This window comes from Mytilus galloprovincialis, chromosome 12 (assembly GCF_965363235.1).
Source record: "Mytilus galloprovincialis chromosome 12, xbMytGall1.hap1.1, whole genome shotgun sequence".
Classification (NCBI taxonomy): Eukaryota; Metazoa; Mollusca; class Bivalvia; order Mytilida; family Mytilidae; genus Mytilus; species Mytilus galloprovincialis.
The window spans coordinates 47,396,204-47,417,644 of record NC_134849.1 but is presented as its reverse complement, the minus strand read 5'-3'; the positions used below and the strand labels follow the sequence as shown (position 1 = coordinate 47,417,644).

General features: G+C 30.8%; 1 protein-coding gene and 1 long non-coding RNA gene across 9 annotated transcripts in view; one reads left to right on the top strand and one right to left on the bottom strand.

The window, feature by feature from the left end:
• Nucleotides 1-591: 591 nt before the first annotated feature.
• On the top strand, nucleotides 592-19,773 carry LOC143054013 (transcription factor GATA-4-like). Of its 8 annotated transcripts, none has more exons than XM_076226854.1 (7): nucleotides 592-747; nucleotides 4,812-5,682; nucleotides 13,734-13,906; nucleotides 14,166-14,273; nucleotides 16,662-16,787; nucleotides 17,447-17,534; nucleotides 18,343-19,773. In XM_076226854.1, the coding sequence occupies exons 2-7, from the start codon at nucleotides 4,944-4,946 to the stop codon at nucleotides 18,648-18,650; spliced, it is 1,542 nt and encodes a 513-aa protein (XP_076082969.1). In that variant the 5' UTR covers nucleotides 592-747; nucleotides 4,812-4,943; the 3' UTR covers nucleotides 18,651-19,773. The 8 variants fall into 8 exon arrangements, with proteins under 8 accessions (XP_076082969.1, XP_076082971.1, XP_076082972.1 ...); XM_076226856.1 differs by having other exon boundaries at nucleotides 593-747; nucleotides 14,166-14,255; nucleotides 17,447-17,549; XM_076226851.1 differs by having other exon boundaries at nucleotides 594-747; nucleotides 17,447-17,549.
• Nucleotides 18,352-21,441, bottom strand: part of LOC143054014 (uncharacterized) — a 25,520-nt gene continuing 22,430 nt past the window's right edge. Inside the window, exon 4 of the long non-coding RNA XR_012971541.1 lies at nucleotides 18,352-19,909. This is a non-coding gene — a long non-coding RNA (uncharacterized LOC143054014). The remainder of the gene's footprint in view (nucleotides 19,910-21,441) is intronic.

The following is a 21,441-nucleotide window of genomic DNA, read 5'->3' as shown; positions in this document are numbered from 1 at the left end:
ATTTGCAAACTTTGTGTTCATAAAATGTCAATGAAAAATCTAAAATGGATAAAAGAAATAAAACCCTCAAAATGTTATCATACAATAGTTATCATGAGAATTTTCGATAAGAACCTAATATTTAAAAGATACTATCTTGTATTCGCTCGTGCACGCGTGCAAGTTGTGCAAGATACGATAGGGGGTTAATACTAAGCTCCTTAAACTTATGTTGAAAATATTTCCAGAAAGCGATTTCTGAATAAAACAGAACATTTTACGCAACATCGGTTGAAGAAAACTACAACATTAAGATTTTATCAGAGGATGCCTGCAAATTTTATCAAAAATAAGTTGGTTTTTTATCTTCTATCAGTAGATTACATGATAACAGAAAATAGTCGGCAAGTTTTAAAGAACAGTTGCAAATTTTGAGTTAATTTTAATTATTTGTGAAAAAATAACATTAATTAAATTTGAGAGTTTTTATTTTGTTGACGAATATTAGTATCCAGATAAGCTAAGTAATCACGTGGTATCTGGTACCGCCCACTTCAGCTTATCTCGATGGTCCATTCGCCAAAACCTAAATAAACATTATATTCATCTCGTAAATGAGGTATACTTTAGAGATATCGGCATTATAACTGCGATAGTGAGGATTGGATAGATTTTTTTCCTCTGATTACTGACCCACGAAAACTTTCTCGAGATAAAGTCAAAAGTTTCATCAAAACACTAATTCAGAAGTCTACATAGAATAAAAAGGTAAGTTTTGAGATTTCTTCTATCTTTTAATAATCTATGATAGTTTGTACCGTATCGGAACAGACTTGAACAAAACCCGGGTCCAATATCTGTATAACCAATTTCTTATCATATCACCTTTATTATCACTTGAGTAGAAATATTTTTGGAAGATATCATCATTAATGTGTATTTGTCAGTGAGAAATACTTGTTCTGATAGTGTAATATATTCTGATTACTAAAGTTCGGGAATACAATACGAATGTAAACTAGGATTTCATATGAATGTTGACCAACGCACATCCATTACTTCAGGTAACCAATACTTGTTCTATAGTCCTTGAGTTGAGAAACCCACAAATCTGCTAATGTCAGGAATAGCACGGTATGCCTCATTTGAAACGGATGCAATAGTTTCTCGACACAGAGTGATCAGCTATGACAACTGAATTTCAAATTGTTTATTATTTCAAATATCAGTGTCAAAAATGAATTATTACCTTTTTTCTGACGCAGGTGTAATAATGTATAATTTGAATATTCTACAAACTGTATGTTAAGAATGTAATCGAACACTCCTGAGATTTGAATGAATTTTAAAAAATCCACTGTATTTTGTTGTGTTTTTTTGGTAAAAAAAAAACCTATATCACATCAGCGCATCGTTTTCAGGCATAATTAATAAATTAATTCTCTAAAAATCTCCGTTGAAAATAAGAAAATATCAGCGTCCAACTATCTCATGTAATGTCAAAGTAATACCGATTTTACTATACTTTTTATCCCTTTTGGACTTTTTATATTAAAAAAAAATCGGAACTGAAACGACTAAATGCACATCCTTTGCCTTGATATTTTAACCGTTCTGCGTAGAACAGATTCGAACGCACTAAATTTATAAATTGTTATTTCTATACATATAAGGTTTGATGTCAAACCTAATTATTTAACATTGATATTGCTAAATAGTTTTTTTTTCATCATGTTTAAACCTGGTGTGCCAAAGTAATATTCAATTAAATCTTTTAAAAAAATATACTTTGATACGTTCTTTTAGATCTTGATTGATCCAAAACATGTGCTTTCTTTTTTAATTTTTTATGATAAAAAAAATAATAAAATAAATCATCGAAATCAGTGGTTCGCACAGCATATTATAAATTGGTAATTTTCATTACTTTTACAAGTGTAAGTCGAAACTCTAGATAAAAGTATACATCAAGTAAAATTATGAACAGGTGGTGAAAAAAACCATATTAAAATAAAACGGTTGCCGCATAAATCAAGTTTACTCAAATTTGTAAAATTTCTTCAAAAATACTAATCCTAAAGAAGAAGCCACAAACTATTTGTTTTTATTTATTGTAACCTTTGTTAACAACTTACCGAAACAAAGCTTTTGTTTAACTCTTAAAACAAGCTAATAATTATTATTATTAGTAATTTGTTTATTTACCTATTAACTGTTAATCATGGATCAAAGGAATTATCACGCCTATTGTGATGGCTTCAGTTAGGACTCAGCAGGGATTTTGTTTATATAATAATTACTCCTATGATCTTTGATGTTAGAAGTTTACAGCCAATATACATAAAAACTAGTCTTGTTAATTTTCATTATGAAATAAGAGACAGAGAGGTAAACATTTTAGGATAAAATACAAATAAGAAATATTACTGAAGACTACAAGGTATGAATATGTACATGTAATATGTTAATATTTTTAATGTTAATTTTCTTATTTTTCATTTGCTTATAAAAGAATTTCATTAGAAAACGTGGTGAATCGTTGGATTGTTTTTCGTTTTTTTTTTGGTTTTTTATATATTTATATTTTTATCTTTTGTATAGAATGAAGTTTTTTTTATATAGCAGTTTTGGTACACCCTTTCATGAAGACTTGCGTTTCAGCTAAGACTATAACACTATTAGTTTCAGTTCCGATTCATGATAGATTTTCTTGCAATAACTTCTATCAATTTGAAACTCAACTAATTCAGCACCTCCCCGTAATCGATCGAACAGCGGAATATAATGACTGAATAATTCGGGTTAATATAATTGCTCAAAATCAAAATAATATGGGAAATAAATGCCCCAGTATCATTTTCAGTCAAGAATTAAACGAAATATATTTCAGAAGAAGACGCGTTTGTCATAACATATTACCAATTGCATACGACTAAAACGGCAATTTTGACATGTATTTTTTTATTTTGTATATATTTAAAATTATGGAAAAGACTTGTCTATTTATTTCAAAATTGATAGAATATATCTAAATTTCCTTCATTTTTTTTGCTAAATACAATACAAACTTATATACAAGGGAAACGAAAATATTACCGATCTTATTTTAGTTTTCCCCTAAATTGAAGTAATCGTTTCAGTATTTGTGTTTCTTTTTTTGTGGTTGGTCGATCAGAATGAAATATGCCTAAAAATAGTAATAGTTATTTTTCGATACACACGGTTTCAGTTTTGGCAATGGTTAATATTCTTTATTTGAAGAAAATATATAGTAATGGTTCTTAATGATTGACGGTTTTAGATTGGTGTTGTAGTATTGAAAAAAAAAACCATTTGTAAATGATATTTAAGGATATAGTAATCATATTTTTTATAATGTACAAGAAACAATGCCGCTACATTAAGCTGGAAAAGGAATTGCAGTCGCGGATTCTACTTTTTACCATACAATTTACATACGTTCAGTCTTTGTTTATATATATATAGAAGTAGAACTGAAATAATATCTGATACAAGTACAAATATATTCTGTAACAAGTTATCATGTCCCAACATTTGCGTAAAGATATACTTATATAGGCCAGAGACATATAAGTCTCTGTAAAGGCGTACGAGTACGCATTAGTTGACTGGGCTGTCGACTATATTTAGGGTTGTTTAAGGTGGTCTCGCTGCTCGAAACTGTGCTTTTGTTCTTGCAGTATTAAAATGATACAATTGATATATTTTGATTATTATATTTTAGTAATATTATTCTTTAAATAAAGATCGTATAAAAACGTGACTTAAGCTGAATGTTAAGATGTAAAAAGTAATGAATTTATATTTTGTATCCTAACTTTTCGTTTAGGGTATCGTCTTTGTCATGTTTGTGCTGATGTAAAAACAGTTGTCTGATCTTGTCCTGGAACCCGATTGATGTTATTCAAGAGACTTTTGCCATGCGCATGAAAATTGATATTATAATGATCGATTTAATTTGATGTGCAATATTGCATTTATAAGGCATATTACAATTATTTCCAAAATGTAATTCGCACAACTTTATAACAGAAATATTAGGGACAAAATATTGAAGGCCCAGAGTATGATTTCATTTTTCACAACGCCTTAACTTTATAATCAGATCAAAACAATTTGGACATACCGAGTTATACTACATTTATTCGTGGAAAGACGGAACTACATAACATTTGTTTTAAATGACAAATATACACAATCCTTCGATCGAATTTTCTCAAATGACACATATGAAATATTTTGAATAATGCATGTAAACAAAGTGCCCGTATTATCAAACTGTATTCTAAAGTTCAAAACAAATACGTAATGCATCAGATATGAGGGTAATGTGTTAATATGTCATGTTGTAGCATACTAAGACCCTTTTGTGTATTTAATGTTGATGTCCATTGCATTTGTATTCTATACATTGAAAAATATGAAGTATTTTGGAAACCAAGAACTTGTAACAAAATAGTATTTTGTGAATATTTCGACTACAATGTAGACAAAAAATAAGGTTAGTTAGAAGTTTGATTTTGAAAACCAGAATAGCAGTCATATGTTAATCTTACAAAACATCCAAAATTTCTATTCACACTATCATTTTCAAAGGAATTTCTTTTTTTCATTTTAACAAGTCGTTTTTTCTTTATCAATTTTTAAAAATCAGGCGATTTTACAAGATTAAAAGACTGAATCTTCCATATTGTTTTCTTATGATCAGAAGCAAAATTGAACAGGATTTTTTTTTTCAAAAGGCAGCCAGCTGATATCTGCTTGTCAATATATTTGTAAAATTCTTTCAAGCTTATCATTTTAATCCGCAGGTTGAACATCAGATACAGCAATTTTCCACCTGCCGTCGCCCACACTTAGAGAATATATCATAGTAAACGACGTTTGACATTTTCTTCATTTTCCTGTGCACATTTCACTACGTATGAACCGAATGGAGTTTCATGGCACAAACGGAACCATTGTGGATTAGTGCGCCACAGTCTTATTCGACTCAAGTGAAAGAAGAACCATTTGACGACCATTCAGGTAATCATCATCAGCAGCAACATAGTCCACCAGTAAACAACACACAACCCGCAGCCTATGCGCGGGGTATGCTGAATTTCCAGGAAAACAGTCCACTTTTGCCAAACGAAGAAGTGGAAACTTTCTTTAACCACCTAGACCATCCAGTTAGTATAACTCGTGCTCACGACTCAGAACGAGACTCGCATTCAAGTGACTCAGACAACTCAAAACTCTCACCGCCAAATACAATGTTTCATAACACGATGCAATCGATGTCAATTCCCTCAGCCGGTGGTTACGCTGATGCACCAGGTGCTAACAGTTTTATGCATGCAGGTGCCAGTCCAGTTTATGTGCCAACAACAAGACCAGTGCTTCCAATGCAGTATGTCGGTAACGGATCCGGACAAACTGTTTCATCTCCAAACACTCCTTCCATGTGGCCAATGCAGTCAGATGCTACTTACAGTACTCCTAACACTCATCCATCCGTATCTCCTAGATTTGCATTCGCCCCATCACCAAACTCGCCACCATCAGCCAGAACAGACTCTAGTTTTAATTCCGCTTTACGTCCAAGTGGTATCAGCCCGTATCCTCCATATATGACACCAGAGTTCTCATGGAATTACAACATGGCCCTGCAACAAGGTTTACGGCGGTCAGGCCCTGGTGAGTTTTTTTTAGTTCAATGTATTCCAAAATATTGTTTTGTCTTATACATTTTGTAGATTCGTCAGTTATTAATAGGATAGCTTTAATTTTCTAGTATAACCTCGCCAAAATATGTTCCTGCTTTTACCGCAAATTTATAATTAAATGTTTGGCCGTTGTTTACATAAATGCCCAAAAGAAATAAAAAGTATAAGGGGTACATTTTAAAGCATATTTTTTTCTCATTGAAAGTATCATTTTAGTATAGGACATTTTTGAGACTGAAACCGAAATTTTTGAAATGCAATCTTGAAATATTTATATTGGGTATTTACACGGAACATATCATTTCACGACTGTAAGACAGTTTTATTCACATATTGGAAATATCTGAAGTCGAGTGCGACATTCTGTAGATGTCAAGAAGGGCTACGAGATGTCTATGTAACAGTTGATATAAAACATTCACCAAGCTTAGCCAATTATGACCAGTTTTACAGCCACGATGTCGTGTCTATGATGCAAACTTGAGACCTTTTAGTTTCATTAGAAAGATAACACGACGTGTATGAAAATTCATTGCCTTTTTATTGTAGTTAATTACTCTAAACACGTAATTATGAGTATATGCAGAGATAAGTGTTTAGTAAAGATAACGAAAGTCATATTTGAAATTTGATCTGCAATAATTTAAGTATGGAGTATTTTACATTTTTCTTTGTTGAGTAACATCAAGGATTTGTATAGTAAACTATAATTACAAATCATTGGTTACATAATACTTTCCAAATATTTTTTAGACAATATATATATATAATTTCTCTTGTCATTTCAATGTACCAAAATTTAAATTTTCATTTTTGACACATTAACAGTTATTTTGGATATTTATTTATAACATTTTTGTAGTTAATTAATAAGTAGAAACAAGGATTTTTTTTTGCCCCACCTACGATAGTAGAGAGGCATTATGTTTTCTGGTCTGTACGTCCGTTCGTCCGTCCGTCCGTCCGTCTGTCTGGCTGTGCGTCCGTTCGTCCGTTCTGCTTCAGGTTAAAGTTTTTGGTCAAGGTTGTTTTTGATGAAATTGAAGTCCAATCAACTTGAAACTTAGTACACATGTTCCCCATGATATAATTTAATCTTTCTAATTTTAATGCCAAATTAAAGTTTTGTCCCCAATTTTCACGGTCCACTGAACATGGAAAATGACAGTGCGAGTGGGGCATCCGTGTACTATGGACACATTCTTGATATAGCTTTACTTTTTATAAATCCTTGGAAAATAACTTCCTTCCAAATACTTTCAAAATAAAAGAATATAATAAAAAATATTTAGTTTCAACAGTTAAGTACTTATAACAAAATGTTCAATTTAAGTTTAAATATAAAATTCGTTGACTTCTTACAGGTTTAAAATAATATACATATATTGCTGCCGATATTGCTGTTTCATAATATAATAACTTTTGATTGTAAAAGTTAATACTTGTCATGCCAAATTTATTCATATCATAAATATTTTGAAATTTACACAGGAATTATTTGTACTTATCTATCCATATATGTATATGAAAATCGTTGCGTAAACTTCAAGCGAAACAATGAAAGTGCCCTCCCAAATCAATTTATACTTCAGGTATTCGAATTTACTTTGAAATTATGTATAATACAAAAATTGTTATCTATATTATTACAATATAACGCTAATAGTTGAGGGATTTGTATGAAATAAATTGACAAATCTCGGATCATTCATAGGTGCAAGGTTAATCTTAGTGTCATAAGCAATTTTCTGATAAAGGTGTGCTCCGTCTTAACAAAATAACAAGTAATGAGGGTAACAGAAATATGTCAAATATGTTAAAGTTTGTTTCATTCATGTTCATGTTCCGGATCGATTTATCCGGCTTTGAGTTTTGTTTTTAGTTTATTTGGGAGTTCCTACTTCAGGAAATTGTAAATGTTCAAAGCTACAAGTATATTACTTAATAAAGACTACTTTAAACATTTTGTACACTATGTAGTTTGTTGTCTAAAAGGTCGGCTGCTCTTAATTTACTGTTAAAAGTGCACGCATACTTTTAAACAGTGCCGGGTTTTATTTTAATGTAATGTTTCAGTATATTTTTTTGAGACATACACATAATGTGAAGAACTGACAAATTAATAAAACTGCCGTGATATTCTCATTATTCTTTTATAAACGAAATAATTTTTCGTCCTTTTAAGAAAAAATAATTATAAATAATAGATACTATTTTCTCTTACTACATATATTCGAAATATTCATTGATTGATTTAAGTTGAAATTTTGCATTACTGGATTGATCAGAAAAATCATCTTTGCATTGTTATCTGCGTTTTAAAATATAGTATTATAGATTTTTTAACAAACTATGCGATGGCAAAATATAAGTGTGCGCAAGTTGCCACTTGCTTACATTTTCGTCTTCAACAAGTAGTCGTTTTACCAGAAATTTGGTTCTCTATAGTTCCTCATTATAATGTGGTCACGGCTATGGATAGTCCTATAATATAAGACTTCGTAAGCTCATGTCGTTTGCATTCAACGTTTTTTTTTTATCGAAAATTTTATTTTTACTATCAATGCTGAACCAGTTGTTTTGTTTTTATGATTTGTGATTGCTAGCATGAAACTACAAAGTTTCCAAAAGTATATGTCATCTAAATAATTTTTAAAGAAATATTCAGTGGAAGGAAATTTATCAAAAAAGTTGAACGATACACCGAAATACATATGAAATATGAAGATTTGACTAAATTGTTTTTATCTAAATCCATGTAATCAGTTTATCACAATTGCCTAAGATAAGAAGAGATACTTAAAATTATCCAAATAAAAAACTACAGGGTCATATTTTGAGGAAATTTCAAGATTTTAAGATTTTTAAATCCAGTTTATTATTATCAGTAAAATCTGTGCCTTGACCATAGATAAGAAATGACTATTTGTTGCTATTTGCCAAGCCTATTGACGACCTGGCCTTTGTTTGTCCACTGAGGGAGATTAACGACAAATTCCTCGGTTACCAGATCTTGCCGTATTGAAGCAGTATATTTACAACTTAAAGTAAACACACGAAAATGAAAATCATGTGCAATTTGAAAAGTAACAAGACCAAAACCTTTATACAAATTAACAGTTGTTGCCTGGATGTAATTTCTTTGTAGAGTATCGACGAAAATAAATTGTGTTTCAATAATGAAACCCTGTTAAGTCATACTAGAATATGTCATAATGTAAGTGACACGGGTAAATAAGATTGATAAAAACAGGGCCGATTTATTTCCACTGAAAAATAATTTATGTTTTAGTAAAATCATTTCATAACTGCAACTTGTTTTGCATAATGAAGTGTAAATGCAGAAAAGCAATTAAAAATAAATAAAAATTAATTTATCAGAATTGACAAAAATTACATTTTAGACTAGCTCAGCATTTTCGCTTACGAAAATGGAAAAAAACTGACCTATTAAAGTTTGCAGTAAGATACATTTCTATGTAATGGATAAAACAAAGAGAAATCCGAATATTTAATTTTGTTAAGATGAAAGCTACTTGGTAATTTTAATCAAAATTCCCGAAACAATAAAGAGACATTAGTTTTGAAAAATATTCTCGTTTCAATTAATTTGGTTGATAGGTAATGCAAAATGTAGCACCACGAATTCACGTCAAATTCATAGCTTCGTGCAATATATATCAATGTATAAATATACCTGTACGAATATATTCTAAATTGATTGTACAGGTTGAAAACCCATTTAATTTTTAACCGTGAGAACTTAGACGCCATTAAATTCCATGGAGATCTTCAATTCCCTTCCGTACATATTGGAAATAAATAAACAGTTTTAATACGTTGTTTATGATGTTTGCAGTTGTACGAATTAGCAATCAAACGCTCAAAGAAACATAAATTTCACCTCGTTATTATGATTTTCCATGATATATTATACTAATTTTCAGGACCTATATTCAAACAAGATTTGTGTCTTGTTTATTGGTATACATGTATATTGCTAAATTAAATTTCGTTATTAAAAGTCCGTTTATTATTGAGAAAAAATGCTTTCTTTAGATTTAGATATATGCTATCATTATGAGGTAAAATACAAATAAACACAAATAACTGGAAAACTTAAGTTACGGTTAACACAAAAATTGCATAATAATAAAAACCTTATTTTTTTTTTATTTCTCCTATTTAATTTGTCGGCGTTTGCCTATTTTCCCATGATTACAACGTTAAAGATGGTCAGTTGCATAAGTGTAATAGAAACATAAAAGTAGTATCTGGTTTGATGTAACGTTAAATTGTTTCAGGTCTGGCTATTATCATCTTCACTATTTCGACATAAGGTTACATAGATAAAATGTCTTAAGTTCCTTGAATGTTGTCAAACAATGCAAACTGAAGCCAAAATACGGCGATCTGTTTAAAACATTGAACACCTGCTCCGACCTGTCACGATTTATACTTAAAATGCTTGTGAAAATAAACAAAAGTGGCACAATGATAGTTTACTGTGTCTTGTCCATAAGAATTAATAAATTCTTTGAAACTTGGGAATTTGAAAAATGTTAAATTTATTTTACATTATACGATTATAACCTGTAATTGTTTTAAAGTAAATGTGTACCAACTGCAGAATCTTTCTTTTTTTTATATAGAAATAAAATCTCTCAAAATGAAACTTTTTTTACCTTATGTGATCCAGTACAAGTATATTGTTAATGATGTTTTTTCGACAATGTAGCGATTTTATGATTCAATGTCACTGACGTAAACATACATATTTCTTTTTTAATTTTGCACAGAAAAGTGCAAATATATTCCTGCGCTTTCGTTTGAGATTTCTTTAATCATATCTTTTGCCTATAACATGTATGGCTTTCCTCTGAGAGACTTCTTCAAGTGTGTCTTCACTTGACCATTAGTCCTTGCAGCTACCTACACGCAGAACCACAGATTTGTGTATGTCTAGTGAGCAAAGTTTTTACACAGTAAATGTACTTTATATGTCATTTAATACTGATCTACCCAGTCAAAATCAAACGGAACAAAAGAGATAGGATATTTTGTTATTTTCAAAGACATTTTCCATTCATGAAAAGCAAAAAGTTCCCATGCAGATTGTGAAAAGCGTCGCTACACAGCATTTCCTCTCGTTTACCTCGCCACCGACTCAATGTTTGCTGTTAAGCAAGCCACTGACTTCAAAATTCTTAACCTACGAGACAAATGTCAGTTTAATTCATGCTTATCTAAAAGTATGGAAACGAATTGTGAAATAAATACATATCAATTTAAATTGAGATATCGAATACAAAATTTTACAATTGAAGAATGGGACCCTCTTCTCTATGGCGTCGAAAGGTCAGATAACCATAAGTAAATGTCTACTCGAAAGGATAAATTATGTCTTAAAATGTTTCCGAATGGATTAAACGATTAACTGAAAACAGGGCTTTTGAAATCAACGTTGAAGTCAATTTCGAACACTGTATATTTTCAATATTAATTGTATTGACCTAAGAGAAAACCTTTAGATTTATGAATCCGTGTGTAAATATATGTGACCCCCCGAGTATTATGAAGTAGGAATATTTCGTTGTGTAAATACTGTTTGACATTACATATAAGATTTTATAATTTCTGGTATAACCCACAATTGAATCGAGTGCCCCTTGTACAATTTTACGATAGGGTTGTATACAAAATACTCTTGTCTCTTCGTGTAGTTTAAAACATAGTTTTAAGTGTCAATTTTGGTGTTTACAATTTTAAGATTGTTTTGTATTTTAATGTCTATTTTGTTATATAAACTATTTTGTAATTTTTTATCTTCCAAGACATAATAGTATACAAGAATGTTTTTTGTGTTTTCAATGAAAGTACAACCAAGAACTATTGTTTATTATATACTGTGTCAATTTACTGAAACTTGACAAATTTTATTTTGTTTGTTCTTAAAAAAAACCCCATGACATCAAAACTTTCGTCTGATAAATAAAGTATCAATGAAAAACATAGAAATATAACAGATTTTGTTCATGTATTTTGGTCCGTAGCAATAAATCGATTTTTCCATAATTTAAGTTCGAAATTTTCTATTTCTCTTCTGGCGAATGTAAAGTGGCTATATACTTGTCTTGTATGTTAACGGTCCTTCATTTCCTTGAATATGCAAAACGCCGGAAGTGTTACCGCACATTAAACATGTAGTCCGTAGTACACTTCTTGACTTTAAGTATCTTTATTACTGTGTATGCTTTGGTTATTGACTTCTTTTGTCAACCAACCCGAGTTTTTGTGAAGATGAATGAACTTACTTAGAAAATACTCTTCTGGCTTAAAAAAGTTACAATCTGATAAATTCGTATCTATTGACAATCTAAGATGCGTTTTAGAATTAATGGCTGTAAAACATTTACAAGAAGTATCATGGCGAGAAAAGATACTTAATTTTTTATACAGCAAACAGCACGTGAAGTTAAAGCAGACGTTAAAACGCGCGTGCTGTCATTCGGTACCGAGTGACACATATTCTGTTGAATCAAATTCGGCCCTATCTAAACATCTTGATGAAATGAGTTGATGCAAGATAATTGAAAAACATTTTACTTTAGTTTTTAAAAAGCTCATCAAGAATTGATAATCAAACCAAGACGGCGTGTTTCTTGATAAAACTTGGGATAAAAATGATAAATTACCGAAAGTGCCCTATCCCCCTTGTTGAAAAGAACGATAACATTAATTTTAAATCATTTAGATATAGTCGTCTTGTTGCTTTTCATTTTCCATTATAATAAACTGACTCTAAAACCACTTAGGATACTACAGCAGTTTGTTATTTTACAACTCATGAAATTTCTTAATATAACTTTAAAGTATAATAAACGAAGATTTCTTTCAAATTTCTTACAATGTTGGTAACAATGAATATACTTTAATTTGTTCATTTCCCCCCAAATGCAACAGTCCTGAATAATTTTCCGGTTGACTCCAAACATACTCTCTTTTTAAGGTATAAATTATGATTCAAATATTTTCAAATCGTGCTTCAGTTGCACAATTACTGTAAAAAGCCTAGAGTTTTGGGGAGGAAATGTTCAGACATAATAATTGTGAAATGAAAAAGATATTTATTATTCAAATAGAACCGTCACGATTCTCTGGTGATTTACACCCGTATATCCACCTTCTTCGTAAGACGGCGCCACCAGTTAATTTAGTTTCGTAACTAATTCAAGATCACGAAAACGCTTGTTATTACTGACAAATGAATTATGAACACCTCAAAGTGTTAAAGGTTGTGAAAATGTTTAATTGATTAATAACCATAGTATGAGAAAATGCAATAGAACCGTCAATTTTAGGTTAAAACCAGGAACAAGGCAATAAATCTCAATAAGAAAAAAATAGTACAAAGGAGCTGTGTACTGCTAAATTTCATAGTTTTTGCATGAAAATGACATTGATGAATACCATACCACTATGATGTGTAGCACCAAAATATGAAACCTGTTAATTCTGATATAAGTAATAATGTTGTGTTTAAGTTAAAGATGTATGTACATGCTTGATATATTTTAACATATCATGATTCAGTGGAAGTTTCTATACATATCCATTTTAAGATTATTTACCGTACTATATATATATGTATTAATTTAGTTATGATGAAAATATTTTATTATGTTATTTTTGCCTGAATTATGTCTATAGGGCAAACCATTCTAGAAATCCTCGCTAAATATGAATAATTATTGGCAATGAATGTTACCTTTTTAGTTACACCAAATTGGCAATCACAATGAATTTTCAGTTGCACCGAATTGGCAATCACAATGAATTTTTAGCGCACCAAATTGGTAATCACAATCAAGTTTTATATAAATATTCTGAAATATAATTTTTCTTCGTAGATCACCACAGCAAAGGATTTCCCGGAATGGTTTATGCACCCGAATTCGGCTCCTTAACTTATGTAAGTATAAGTTTGATATTTTTCAACAAAGTTTATTTTCTTTCTAACAGATAACCAAGACTACTTCGCGGACTTGGAGGGGCGGGAATGTGTCAACTGTGGAGCAATCTCTACCCCATTATGGCGCCGAGATGGTACCGGTCATTACCTATGTAACGCCTGTGGATTATATCATAAGATGAATGGAATAAATCGCCCCCTCATAAAGCCTCAAAGGCGATTGGTTAGTTTCTTTGTATTCAAATTAACATGTAGCTAATTAACCAATTATATGTTGTGATACATGTAGATGGTAGCGTTTGCATACATTTTTCTAAATTCATCTTGAGTATATACCCGTACGTCTGAGAGGTTAAGAAATACAATGGGGCTTTGGTGTTTAGTTAAGTTCTGTGTTTTAACTAATACATTATGTTGTTCCTATACTAAAATTCTGTATGCATTTGATTTAATCTTACGTTGGTATTTATTACTACTTATAGGGTGATTTCGGTGATGCCTATTCGAACGCACCCCAATATCAGACTGGCGATGCTCTTCAAGCATTTGGTCCTTGGACAACAGGCGGAAAGGTACTGGGAAAATCTAGAGTATGTTGATATTACATTTATAAAACTAACACAAGTACTAAAGATGAAAATAGATTAATTTATGCAAGCGCAAGAATGGCTAAAACTTATTATAAAATATAATCTTTTGCATATTCAGTATATATCTTATTCAAAATATATTGCTACCCTGCCTTGCATAATGCTCATTTTCATCTTGAGAAAGTTTTGTTTTTGAAAATATTTAATGTTTTATTTTATGTTATAACACTTAAAATATTAATGTTTTATCATTATACATTTTTACTATTTAGTATATCATTCGAATCACACGTATCCCATTTGACTTCTGGTCCTTGACAAAAGTTGAAAATATACTTTTATCCTACAAATACTCTAATATATTTAATATATTTGAGTATTTATATTCTATTGTCCCAAATCATTTCTCGAAAAATGCTTTTAAAGTAATTTACTTTTTTAAGGAAACATTTGCTTGCTTCGTCCGTCTTCGTGAGTATGTATACACGTGTTAGCTTTAAAATAAACCAGAGTGTATGCTCTGTGTGTGGTTGGCATAAAGCATTTGCTTATTTAAATTTCATCTTGTCGCTATTCAAATTATGTGTCAAAGATCTATAGCGTTTGGAAGCCGGAACATAGTTTTATAAATCGCTTGACAATGAAATAGGGAACCTGTTACTTTAATCTTAAAAGAATAAACATGTCACAATTGCTTCCTCCGAAAAATTTACAAATTTTCCATATCATTCGTTACAGCCAATGTGATGACTAAATTTCATCAAATGTTTAATTTTTTATCAACAAATAAGCATATGTTATCAAAACGTTGACGTGATCTTGATAAAACAGCAGCAGACGTTCTCACCACATTGAAAGAAATCATTTTCATGTTTTCATATTATGTCAAGAGGCAGCGCGTGCCATGTTCTTTTTTGCATCCATTTGGTCTTTGAGTAAGAAGTGGCACGTGATTCTTTTTTTAAGTTTTACAAAACAGCCGGTCAACTAATGATAAATCACAAATCCATTACTTCCAACTTTATCCTTGTTCCGGAAATATTTATATTGCTATTTTTAAGAGTGAAAAAAAAATGAACATAGTAATAAGACGATGTGGTATGAGTGCCTATGTCGACTTATATAACATTTTTTTATGTAATATACCCCTCGTCGATCAAAAATCGACATAAAATACAGCGACAAAGGACAATTATATTTTTTAGAAAAGAATGAGTTGAATACGTTCATGGACCTTTGTATTGATGAAATCAGCGTTTCTTTTTATTTATATTTGAAAATACCACACAATATGATTGTAAACTTGAAAACGCAAGATGATATTTTTCTTACATCACATTTATAGGTATTTAAGTATTTTGTTGTCATTGAGAAACAAGATGGCTCTTGTCAATTCATGCTCTCTAAAACTGAAACCAATTGAAGCAATCGAAAACACAAGATTATAAACTTGATTTTTATCTTCTGGAAGATAAAGTGAACATTTTATGCAATGCTGCGATACACATTTCGTCGCGTGCTTTTTAGATCATCAGCTGCGTCCCTGTTGTAACGAAAGCTCGGTATCGCTCAACACCGATAATCACCGATAAGAACTGGTTCCCAAATTTCCTCTTTATAACTAGGGTTTCGAGGTGGTCTTCGAATTTTTTATCAATAAATCAGAAGCAATTTAAGATATTTCAGTTGATAACGTGGAGAGGTATTTTGATAAATTTTGATACAGTATCTGGATTTAAGATCGCTATCTACACTCGGCAACATTTACATGTATGCACCGGCGGAAATCTAATTTATTTCAATTTTACGGTACGTTTCTTATGTTCTTAGCTGCAGAATAAAAACAAATCAAGACTCGTAAACTACAATTACCTTGCTTTATATCAAGTTACTTCTGATAGGTAATTACACCAGTGAACGATTTCATTCGTATTTTTATTAGTTCATTTAAAATAATTATTACACCCGAAACTCACCTTCAGTTTCTTCTGTATCTTAAATTAGTTTATAAATGCATATATGTATGAACTCAAACTAAATAGAAAAAAGTCGTGTAAATAATCATATTTCAGGAATGGCGATAAATTTGAAATCCAAAACGCAACGAGTAAGATATAAATAATAATAATAATAATAATAATAATATAATTATAATTTGAAATTATTTGAAACCCCATTAACCATTTAAAAATTCCGACAAAGTCAGCATAAGTCTGGTTGTTTATAAGAAACACAACACGGTCATCGTTATTTAATTGGCTTGTCTACATAGTCATAAAGTATGTTGACGAATCATAGTTAAACATACAGATATATATTTTTTATGTTCCCAAATAATCCAATCTTCAATTAAAAAAAAAAATACATGTACTGTTCTTTCCATTTCAGAGTGCTTCTAGACGAGTTGGTTTGTCTTGTGCTAATTGTCATACATCAACAACTACTTTATGGAGGAGAAACAACGAAGGGGAACCAGTTTGCAACGCATGCGGACTATATTATAAACTTCATGGGGTAAGTGCTTGTATTTCCCCTTTGTTTGAATTAAGGTCGCTTTTGTGTTATTAGTCTAAAAAGGAAAACAATCTATCTAAAAATCATTTTATAACTCATTTTAATACAAACAATGCATACTCTACCCATTTTTAGAAGACATACTAAAAGGAATGCTTGTTTGCCATAATCAGTATAGTAACATCTGAGAATAAATTTTCCATATTATGTAGTGACAATACCTTTGTATATAAATGATAACAAGAGCCACAAACATATTGGACAGCACAACAGACCAATTTTACTACCAACAACCAACCATATGCAGACCAAATGAAGTAAACGCAACACAATAAAACAATCTCATACCATAATAATCAGATTTCAATGTAACTTCTGTGTTATATGTATAACAGAAAGACTTTCAACATTGTAGCTTTTTTAAAAAATTTAAATATGAACATTGCTGTCTTATATATATATATATATGACCAAACACAAATGTTACGCACAAGAAAAGCAAAATTCGTAATTTGTTACGAACGATAAATAAAGTAATAAACGAAAAAAAAAAAAAATAAGTTAACACCAAAAAAAAAAAAAATTCAGCTTGAATTCACTTTTATTTTTACCGTTTTTGGTTTCAAAGTTTTAAATTAAAAGTTTTCTATTGTTTACAGGTAAACAGACCTTTAGCAATGAAGAAAGATGGCATTCAGACACGAAAGAGGAAACCAAAGAATTTAGGCAAGAATAAAACAAACCAAGGCAAGTCTGATCAAGGTAAGATTAGTCATGTTCACCAGTATTTTTTGTTAGTGAGAAATTCAAAAATTGGTAAAAAAAAAAAAATCCTTAGGTTTTAAACTTCCGCAGGCATAGTTGACCTAGGATGGATTTGAAATTTTTTTAGGCTCTTTTGATCAAAAAGCTGTTTAGTAAAAAAAAAACAACCTTGCTGTTTTAAGTCTTTGCAACTGGGTGTTTCTGATAAAGCTTAATCTTGAAAAGCGCAACAAATTTATTAACTTTATAGATTTCATATTCTTTCCATTTTAATAAAGGATATCTTCCAAGTTTGGCATACAGTATGAGATATTTTTATATTATATACTTGAAATGATGTAACATTTTTAAAATCGTTAAAACCCCCGGACCCCCCCCCCCCCTCCTTTCCCCTCTTGGATCCGCCACTGTTAAAGGTGCCTTGTATAAGTTGTAAGAAACACATTTTTTTTAAAGGGGTGATATTACTGAAGTCTTTTAATGCTACATTTATATGTTAATGTGTTTACCTTTTACATTTATAATTTAAGGTTAAACCGTACATTTTCAAAAATCTATTTCCATTAGCTTTAAATTTAAACATTAGAAAATCGTATGTGAAGAACAAACAAATAACGTTGTTTCCTAATGAACAGTTTAATTTTTAATTGTCTAAGTTTGTTCAATAACATCCACTTACTATTCCTGTTTTTAAAGTACATTTATATATAATACAAATGGAATACAAAATTAGTCAAAATTTTGGAATTTAATGCTCATTGTATTCATAAATTTATTTTTGCTTTTTCAGATGTGAAAACTTCACCTCATTCACCACAAATGACCGGAAGTCAAAGTTCCCACGTGACACCAGTTGGCACGCCTACCATGAACGGAAATACTATTGAAATGCTAGCGCACAACAATCCAATCACATCCCTTTCTTCCGACCATACGTCTGGTTTATCGAGTCCACTGAATAATGTCCATTATCCATCGCCATCTCCACCAAGAGCCGTCCCAGTAAAAATAGAACATGACGTCATGGAATCACATGGTCAAACATATCATTCGGAATCACCGTCAGGATTAAGTACTGTAACTGTTGGTGCTAACTGAAGAACAGTAGAGTAACAGCATTTTACTCACAAATCGACGAGAAAAAAACGAGATCATACGAAAGAAATGAGATATTATGTATATTCCTACCTCAGGATAATTAACAGGTTTAACTCATCACGTGTGTTCATCAGAAATCTAGTAACAATGACATATCAGTGTATTTGTGGACAATGAAAACCAGTTGTGTATCAGACCTGGTTTCATGTTTTTTCGTGTATTAATTCAATTCCAAATTGACTTGTGATATTTATATATATTTTTGCATTATTGCATTAAATAGATACATAAATGTATATGTATATATATTTTAGTAGATTAATTTCTATTAAATTTAATATGATACCAAAAGAACTGCATTGCATCTTATGATTCATACATGTATAACAAATGTTAACGCTGCCAGCTAATTTGAGAAAATATTGTGCCAAACTTGTATCTTGCCTTTTATGTTTGATCTAGTCATGCGGTCACCTTAGTTTCTTGCCAGAATATATGTTAAAACGCGTGACAGATTTTTATCTAAGCAACGTTTCCCTTTACCTTTTCTCAAGAATACATTATTTGCTAGGTAAGCTTTGCTGTAATATTTGTTATAATTTGATACCTTGAAGTATTGTCAAATACATACTAGCTATACTGTAAAGATAATGCATAGAACGTTACTTTTTATATTATTTCTTATTTATGCTTTTGTCCTAGTGTAAATAATTTCGCCAGTGCTATTTTTCTTTTTGCAGGTTTTTATACTGTACATTAGCTTAACTAAAAAAATACTATTAACGTTATTTTTAAGAGTATTTTTAAGGATTGATTTTGAATGCTGCTAAAAAGAGGATAACAGGTTACTAACAATTTTCTTTCGTTCAAGAATTTAAACGATGGACAACTGAATCAATGTAGATCGTTTCTTGCTTCTATATATAACGTTTCATGACACATGATTTAAGATTTGTCATATGATTACATTTTTTTATTAAATATCATGTGACTTGCATAGTTTATATATAGATATTTTAAAATTGTTATGTACAGTATAGAGATGATGATAATGTTTGTTATCAAAACAAAACAATTATTGAGATAAATATTTTCTAAAAAAAATAAAAATATTGAAAATGAATATCTGTTTTCGTTCTCTGTATATTAACTGCCATTACCTTTCTTCTGTAGCTGCATTTTTATTCTCTTCCATTCCATGTCACCATTCCATGTCACCATATATGTACGTTTTCTTGTATGAACCTAGGTTATTCTCTCTGAAAGATTTGAGATCGATCATTGTTTCCCCAATTTTTAGGTTGAATACCGTGCAACAACCTTGACGATTTTTCATGTCTATATATAATGCATTTGTCAACTGAATATGATGTCAACGGTACCTTATTGAAATACAGGGTGGTACTTTCGATGGTATGGGATTTATTCGTTTCAATGCATCGGTGTTTATTTAAACAATTGGTCGTATACGTTGTTGCTTAGAGGCCCCTCATGAAGACTGCTAAAGCTATTTATTTTGACCTTTCTTTTTCTTGCTGTGTCTACTGATACACATAAATAAACGTCCTTTGAATGTGACCTTTTCTATAACCTTCAGATCGAGTATAAAAGGGGATAGTTGAGAATTTATAAAGCTACATGTAGTTAAAAGGAGATAGATTAGTTTATAAAGCTAGATAAAAAGGGATAGTTGAGAATTTATAAAGCTATAGTTAAAAAGCGTTCACGTGTTTATTTAAGATGCAGGTACGGAACCACGTCATTTGATATGGGCTCTGTCGGATAGAAATCGCCCTTATGCAAGTGAATATCAACATATCTGGTTTCCAATTTCAGCTGAAAATCAAATCATTGTCAAAATTCTGTAACTGTTTGAAAATTGAGTTGTTATATAATAAACCTATAAAACAAACACAATGCATCATTTCTTGCGTTTTTAAACCTGTTGAATGCTCCTAAAACCAATCAAATTTGTATCTATGTACATGTAAATATGTATTCGCACAAGGTCGATTTCTATCCGACGCAGCTCATGTATATATCTTGACGTAAAGTGAAGAACTGTTCTCTTGTGTTGTTAGGTTGTTGTCTCATACCCAACTTTGTTCTCAAATTTAATTTTATTCAAAAACCATTACACCATCACACAACTCTTCATTCAACTGTTATAGAACACATATGAAAAGTTAAAATAATCTCTATAACCCCTAAAAGGAACTTCAGGTCACTCAATTGTTTATAAAGTTAACTTACCAAAGTATGGATTGGGCATATAAGTAACAGCAGTTAATAAAAGGTATGCTCGACAAAATTTGAAAAACCTACATGATCTTGTTACCGTCTAGAAAGTCTTTCAAATCAATTCCAAACTCGTGAACATTTTTTGTACAGAGTTCAAGTTGCAAAAATAATACTGACGTGAATAGATTCAAATGTGTATGGCTCACTGCAACTGCCAACAAGCAAATGCACCTTTAAAACACAACAGAGACAAATACAGAATAGTGGTATCGTCTGTGTCATGCTTATTCCTGACAAAAGTCAAACCAAGAGGAGAAACTGAACAGCATTTCATGAAAAATGATATTAAAAATATACATCACGAATATTTGAAATTGTAACAGAAAACATTGGTATTGTAGAGATAAATACATTTGACCTTGAAACTGGAGCAGAATTGCAAGCGATATCAATAAGATCTTTATCACTGGACTGTTTGATTCGCATTGTTAAACATTTGTTGAACCACGATCAGCATTACCACCCCATTTACGACATAATTCCAGACGTT